Raw genomic sequence first — 7,932 nt, 5'->3', positions numbered from 1 at the left:
TGTATTTCTTCATCAGGATGTTTTCTTCAGGATGTCATCTTTATGTTTTCGTTAATAAAATAATGAAAAAAATTCTGTTTCAAAATACAGATGGTTATTTAATTACGGATCCATAACGATTTACTATGGGAATAAATATCACTGAATGACAGAAATATTGGAACAAAGTAGGTTAATGAATTTAAACAAATAGTTGCTTACTGGAAAATACTTTTTCAAAACACACACAGACACGTTGTACAGCGCCATTATGGCTATTAACAGGGCAATAGACTTGCCTAGGAGGAGGGTAGGGGGGGAACTATATCGTCAAATGTATTTCTTAGTTAGGTTGGCTGTATCACAACCGGCCGTGATTGGTTGCAATTTCAGTTTAATCCACCAGAAAAGACAAAACAAATAATACAACAAATATTATGGTTAAACTCAAATATACTAATTGATCAATTGGAACCTTTAACATGTGGAACGGGGAAAAAGTATTATTATTAACCCTGTTTTTCACAGGCTGTGAGTGTTTGGCTGGCCGGGATGTCTTTGTCCAAAAAATAGGCAATGTGGGCTAATGGTTTCTCTCCCTCTAAAAACAGAAATAAATATTTTGGCCTTTATTTTTTTTTATTTTTTTAAAAATAATTTTATCCCATTTTCTCCCCAATTTTCGTGGTATCCAATCGCTAGTAATTACTATCTTGTCTCATCGCTACAACTCCCGTACGGGCTCGGGAGAGACGAAGGTCGAAAGCCATGCGTCCTCCGAAGCACAACCCAACCAAGCCGCACTGCTTCTTAACACAGCGCGCCTCCAACCCGGAAGCCAGCCGCACCAATGTGTCGGAGGAAACACCGTGTACCTGGCCCCCTTGGTTAGCGCGCACTGCGCCCGGCCCGCCACAGGAGTCGCTGGAGCGCGATGAGACAAGGATATCCCTACCGGCCAAACCCTCCCTAACCCGGACGACGCTATGCCAATTGTGCGTCGCCCCACGGACCTCCCGGTCGCGGCCGGCTGCGACAGAGCCTGGGCGCGAACCCAGAGACTCTGGTGGCGCAGTTAGCACTGCGATGCAGTGCCCTAGACCCCTGCGCCACCCGGGAGGCCCTATATTTTGGCCTTTATAAATATTATTTTGGCCTTTATTCAGATTACAATCGCTCACTTTTGTTTTTTTGAAAACGAAATAATGTCCAAAATATCATTATATATTGCCTGAAACTTTGTGCAAGGCAATTGATCAGCATTAAAAACTTTGGATGGGGCCTCCCAATTGGCGCAGCGGTCTAAGCCACTGCGTCGCAGTGCAAACTGTGTTGCTACAGATGCTGGTTCGATACCCGTGCCGGCCACCACCGGGAGACCCATGAGGCAGCTTTTGGTTTCTCTCTCTCTAAAACCATAAATAAATAATTCCAAATAACAAACTGGATTTATTTACAAATTAGTGAGAATGTCTCACCCCATGTTCAAGAATGGCCTTTTCTCTAGGTTAAATGATAACGAAATCTCCAAAATATCGTTATTTTTTAAACAAAGCAATAATAATAATAATAATAATACAATTACATAAAAAATAACCTGATTTAGGGCCAGACTAGTTACCAAAATTCTCTCACATTGCCATTGACAGTTTTTTTCTATTGTCTCTTTTTGGTCCATTTAGATTGTATACAAAACAAATGGTTTAAAAAATGGTTAAAAATGTTCATGTTTTACTATGACTTGTTGTAGGCTCCTAAGTGGACCATAAGGTTAAAACCAAACCAAATTAAGAAAACTAAACTAAAAAAACTTTTAAAAAATGAAAAAGTAACTCCGCCAGAGTGTCTCTTTTAGGTCACTTTTGCAGGTCCCAAGCCCGGATAAAGGAGGAGGGTTAGAATTGTGACATAAAAAAAAACAAGAATCGACAGAAGAAAGTTCATTTGTAGTTCTAAACATATTTCGGGAGTTTTTTACTCACTTTGTCTTTCCCACGATGTTATTCCTCTCTCCTACAGCATCCATCACAATTACATGCACATGGCCAATTATGCAAATTAGGTATTGACGTCATTTAGCGACTTCTAGCGACTGTTAGAACAGCCAATAGCTACTTTCCTTACTGAGGAGTTGGCAACACTGGTCACGAGAGAGGAAAGTAACAACGACGAGAGGGATAGAGACAGTTCGTGAGGTAGCTCTACCCAATTGATAGTTTCAGTAGTTCGTAATAAGCAGTCTCGTAAGTATGCCTTATGTACTTTGAAGAACTAGTAAAATTATCTCTGCAGCACACTTAGGAAGCTACTAGCTCAAAGACTGTACAGTATGGGGAGCACAGAGATGGCTGGCTGGCTGCTAATGCCCGAGCAGAGATGAGATGACTATGGAATTAAAGATAGTCTTTAAATAAAAGTAATAAACACAACTTAAATATTTTATTACTTTAGTAATTTCCTATTTTTCTGTTGATGTATATTTCCACATTGGTAGACAAGGGAAAGTTAATGTTTTTGCAAATTAAATCTTCACTATTTTGGGCTTTGGAATTTCCATGAAAAAGCTCATAATGATTTAAAAAAAAACTGAAATCGAAAACTATGCTTATTTTTTTATAACCGAAACGACCTCAAAAAGCACTAATCGCTCAGCACTATAGGACAGTGTACCCAGATAGGGAAGGAAGCAAAGCTGCTAAGTAAACAGTGACATCCGTCATATCTACAGCCCAGGAATTATACACAACAAATACAGTAGGGCTGCGGTCAAAAAGTTGTTTCATTGCTTACTTAGCCTGAGCAGAACTAAAAGCTTGAATGCAAGTGTCAAGCTCTCTCTTTCCAAGCCCGACGCCAAATACTGATCAGACAGAGACAGTTCAAAAGGTGAAGGCAGGCCCGATAGTATTTTGAGTTGTGTGACAAAGCTGGAAAAAAAATATGGTCTTGCTAGAGGCCTGAAGTTTCAATCAATTTCTTCAATTTTATTACTGCTGCACCATTTATACAAGTACATATCATTTGAATGCTTACATTTTTATTTTACTTGGTTTGAATTAGAGGTGTTGTGAAGATAGCGGTAAGACATGGAATGAAATATCAACTGTAATTGCCATGAATGCAGACTTCAAAAAAGCTATTTTCCACTTCACCGAAAGACAGGACTACACAGGTTTACCCAACCACGGACATGCAATTACTTTGTCAAGAGAGGAAGAGACAATCCCCCAAGTGACACACAACATTCTCGCAACGTTTCTGCTACGTTTCTACATTGTTGGGCAAAAATAAATGTTGTGTGTCAACTGGGAGAAACTGACCGAAAGGTACTGTACTCAATGAATGAAGTGAATAAATCTACATATAAAGCACCAGTTAAAAGTTTGGGAACCCTACTCATTCAAGGGTTTTTCTTTATTTGTACTATTTTCTACATTGTAGAACTATAGTGACGACATCACAACTATGAAATAACACATATGGAATCATGTAGTAAGCAAAAAAGTGTTAAATCAAAATATATTTGAGATTTGAGATTCTCAAAGTAGTCACCCTTTGCCTTGATAACAGCTTTGCACACTCTTGGCATTCTCTCAACCAGCTTCATGAGGTAGTCACCTGGAATGCATTTCAATTAATAGGTGTGCCTTGTTAAAAGTTAATTTATGGCATTTCTTTCCTTCTTAATGTGTTTGAGCCAATCAGTTGTGTTGTGACAGTGGTATACAGAAGATAGCCCTATTTGGTAAAAGACCAAGTCCATATTTTGGCAAGAACAGCTTAAATAAACAAAGAGAAACGACAGTCCATCATTACTTTAAGACATGAAGATCAATCAATCTGGAAAATGTAAGAACTTTGAAAGTTTCTTCAAGTGCAATTGCAAAAACCATCAAGCGCTATGATGAAAGGACCGCCAGAGGAAAGGAAGACCCATAGTTACCTCTGCTGCAGAGGATAAGTTCATTAGAGTGACCAGTCTCAGAAATTGCAGCCCAAATGCTTCAGAGTTCAAGTAACAGACATCTCAACATCAACTCTTCAGATGAGACTGCGTGAATCAGGCCTTCATGGTCGAATTGCTGCAAAGAAACCACTACTAAAGGACACCAATAACAAGAAACTTGCTTGGGCCAAGAAACACGAGCAATTAGACCGGTGAAATCTGTCCTTTGGTCTGATGAGTCCAAATGTTAGATGTTTGGTTCCAACCGCCGTGTCTTTGTGAGACGCAGAGTAGGTGAACTGATGAGCTCCGCATGTGTGGTTCCCACCGAGAAGCATGGAGGAGGTGGTGTGGGGGTGCTTTGCTGGTGACACCGTCAATGATATATTTAGAATTCAAGGCACACTTAACCAGCATGGCTACCACAGCGTTCGTTTGCGCTTAGTGGGACTATTTTTGCTTTTCAACAGGACAATGGCACAGCACACCTCCAGGCTGTGTAACAGCTATTTGACCATGAAGGAGAGTGATGGAGTGCTGCATCAGATGACTTGGCCTTCACAATCACCCGACCTCAACCCAATTGAGATGGTTTGGGATGAGTTGGACTACAGATTGAAGTAAAAGCATCCAACCATGTGGGAACTCCTTCAAGACTGTTGGAAAAGCATTCCAGGTGAAGCTGGTTGAGAGAATGCCAAGAGTGTGCAAAGCTGTCATGAAGGCTGTTTGGCTATTTGAAGAATCTCAAATATAAAATACATTTAGGTTTGTTTAACACTTTTTTTGGTTACTACATGATTCTATATGTGTTATTTCATAGTTTTGATGTCTTCCTTATTATTCTACAATGTAGAAAATAGTAAAAATAAAGAAAAACCCTTGAATGAGTAGGTGTCCAAACCTTTGACTGGTACTGTATACCTACATATATGATCAGAGGAAAAATGCATGGTGGGTGGAGATGACAAGATTAGAGACTCCCTTCCTTGTGCGGGTTTCTTCCATCTTACTACTCGAACATGTCACATTGTAGCCATGGTTACAGGGACCATGGCAGCTTGAGTAGGCTGTAGATGCCTCATGCAGTATCATTAATTTAGAACCACAATCCCTTTTTAGAGTGTAAATGTATTGCACCTTTGTGATATAGGCTGAGAGCCATTGAGTTACATTGATTAAAACACAGTTGTTATGTCTTATTTTTCAATTGTAATAAGATACAGTGGGGGGGGGGGTAAGGAAGAGAGAGACTATGCTGCAGTCAGAGTGGCCCAAAGGGACTGAGAATTCCCGATGTCTGCGAATTCAGAGCTGGAACGTCTGAGAACAATCTACAAAGTTTTTCAGGATTTCTAGGAACATTTAAGAAATGCATCAAAAACGGTCCTGATCATCTACAACTAAGAAGGTAAAAGAATGTTGTAAAAAAAAACAAAAAAAACTTTAGGGCATTTTCATATGCCTAAGAACGCATCGACATATTGTACCTCTAGGAAAGTCTCAGAATTTCCAAAGTACCTCCTCTCAACTCTGACAGCGTCTGAACGAGGTGGCATGAACCTGTGGGGAAACAGGCGGCAAGAAACTGAGTGACCATATACAGCACGAACAACCCAAAAATACCAAATAAACTGCCGACTATGGGTACAGCAAAGGGAACTCACTTGGCGCCAAAACAGACGTGCCAGGTACGTTAGCTGAGAACACGGCACTCTGGAGAGGAGCGAGTTTGGGGCATGGGGGAGGGGGTGAGTCGAGGATGGGACAGACAGAGTGCATGTCCAGCTGGTAAATAGATTCAACCCCCTTTTTCCACTTGGTTTTCAGACATCGGCAGCACACTGTCTAGGGGAAATGTACGTGTATGGTTCCAGACTACAGAGGTCTCAGAGGACTGTGAGCGAGATGAAGGCGGAGAATGCTGAATCCCAGAAATGGATGGGGGAAGGATGCTGTGGAATGGAGGGGCATATGGCTGACACAGACTTTTATTTAAGTTCAAATACTACAGCAGAAAAAATAGAATAACCATAACAATAATAGTAATAATAATCATCGGCATCAGCAGCATCATCCTTCTCAAGGTTGTCACAATCCTCCTCCTCCAACAAATCATTATTATTATAATATTAATATGGGTGGGCTATTTTATTAATTTTTTTCTCTATTTTACTTCATTTTTGTTGTTTAATGCAATTTATTTTCTTAAAAGAGGTGTCCATTAATCTTGAACTTCTATGGTTTGATCCTTGCTTGGAACTGGGGCCTCTGTGGCATTGGCCTCCTTGACCAGTGCAGCGGGCTCAGTGGCAGCCAGTGGTGCTGCTGTTGAACTAGCAGCTGGGGCCTCCTTGGCCGGGGCTGCCGCTGCTGCTTCTGTGGGCTTGGCCTGGGGGGCAGCGGCAACAGGGGCCGCCTCGGCTTTAGCCGCTGGTGCTGCCGGGGCCTCAGTCTTTTTAGCGTCGGCCTCGTCTTTGCTTTCAGCCTGGGCTGCGGGTGGTGCAGGCGCCTGGGCCTTGACCTCTGGAGCTTGGGCGGCTTCCTTAGTGGAGGGGGCTGGCTCTTTCGCAGGGGCGGCTGGTTTCTCCTTGGCTTTGGGGGCAGGGTCGGTGACTTCCGCAGCCTTAGACACCTCCGCTTTGGGCTCCGCTGCAGGTTTTTCCGGCTCCTTGGCGGGAGGGGAGGCACCCTTTTCTTCCTCCTTGGTCGTCGTGGTATTGGCTGCGGGCACATCCTTTGTGTCATTAGCTACCTCGGTGGTCTCGGCGGGAGCAGGGGCCTCGTCCTTTTTGTCGTTCTGAGGTTCGCTCTCCTCGGCTGTTGCGCCCTCTGGTTTGGCATCCTTGTCCTTGGCCTTCTCATCGTTTACATTGTATCCCTTCTTCTTTTTGCTGAGCTTGCCTCCCATTTTAGTCTCTGAAAGATCAAAAAGAGAGGAATTAATATAGACTTTGGAAAAGCTTGTGGTGATATACTGATGCACTGCACTCTGGTACTCAGCATTGATGTACCAAGTACGATGTATGTACATGTATTTCGGCAATTACAATACAAGTCATGAAAATGTACTGCTTTCAACTGTTAATTTATGAACCAACAGAAGGACGGATTTCTAAAAATCTGCTGCAGCAATGCTTAAGATTTTTCACAATGCTACTGCCTGCAAACACAAAGGTTGTTTAGTGTTGACTGTTGATATAGAATCAGGTCCCCCCAGTCCCTGTAATGTTATTTATTGAGATCTGAAAGGCAAAACTGACCTTAAAATCAGCACTCTTATTCTGAGACCATTGCTATACGGCCACTGATCCGCATGTGGCTACTTCTACCTCTCAGTATGCAGACAGATTTTTTTCAGCAAGATTCGCCTTACACATCTCGACTTCACTCGCTTCATATGTGCTAGTTACATCCATCTCAAAACATCACTGTCCCTTCATTGAGTACGCAAAAAGCACTCCCGTCGCTCAGACGCCAAGAGGGAAGTGGAAATTAAAATATATATCTTACTCCTAACAACATGCACTCCTATTAAATAGCCCCTTAAAGTCAATCTGAAGATTATTGCAGCCAGCTAATGGAATTCTCAGCAACAGATGCAAAGCTATACATTCCTCATGCACACATTCAACCCTTTGTTCATATTGGTGAAACACTGATTCAGATGACTGGGGAGCGAGGGAGAAATTTCTACTACAAACACTAATAAACATCTGCCAAGATGTCAAGTTGATGACCAACCTTCTGTAGTACCAATGGACTTGAAACTCCTGTCATAAAACTGCAATTATACTGTAATAAGCATGATATAATCGTTATCATGCGCAGCCAAGGAGGCTTAAGTCTATATTTATTTTCTAATATTGTACAATATTGCATGTGGCTTCCATGGCAACTTCATCAGCTAATAACATTGCTAGACTTAGTGATCAGTGGCATTGTCATGACTGTCTGAAGTCAGTTGTCAAATCTTGACTAGGAATGCTTATGACGTGTTACATCAT

The 7,932-nt window shown here is 41.8% G+C and overlaps 1 protein-coding gene across 1 annotated transcript; it reads right to left on the bottom strand.

Moving 5' to 3' along the window:
• Positions 1-6,149: 6,149 nt before the first annotated feature.
• On the bottom strand, positions 6,150-6,836 carry basp1 (brain abundant, membrane attached signal protein 1). The gene has a single exon (XM_039004480.1). The coding sequence runs from the start codon at positions 6,834-6,836 to the stop codon at positions 6,150-6,152; it is 687 nt and encodes a 228-aa protein (XP_038860408.1).
• Between the last annotated feature and the right edge of the window lie 1,096 nt (positions 6,837-7,932).

This window comes from Salvelinus namaycush, chromosome 11, assembly GCF_016432855.1.
Source record: "Salvelinus namaycush isolate Seneca chromosome 11, SaNama_1.0, whole genome shotgun sequence".
Classification (NCBI taxonomy): Eukaryota; Metazoa; Chordata; class Actinopteri; order Salmoniformes; family Salmonidae; genus Salvelinus; species Salvelinus namaycush.
Note: the sequence above shows the minus strand (reverse complement) of the source record. Positions and strands in the feature narration are given on the sequence as shown.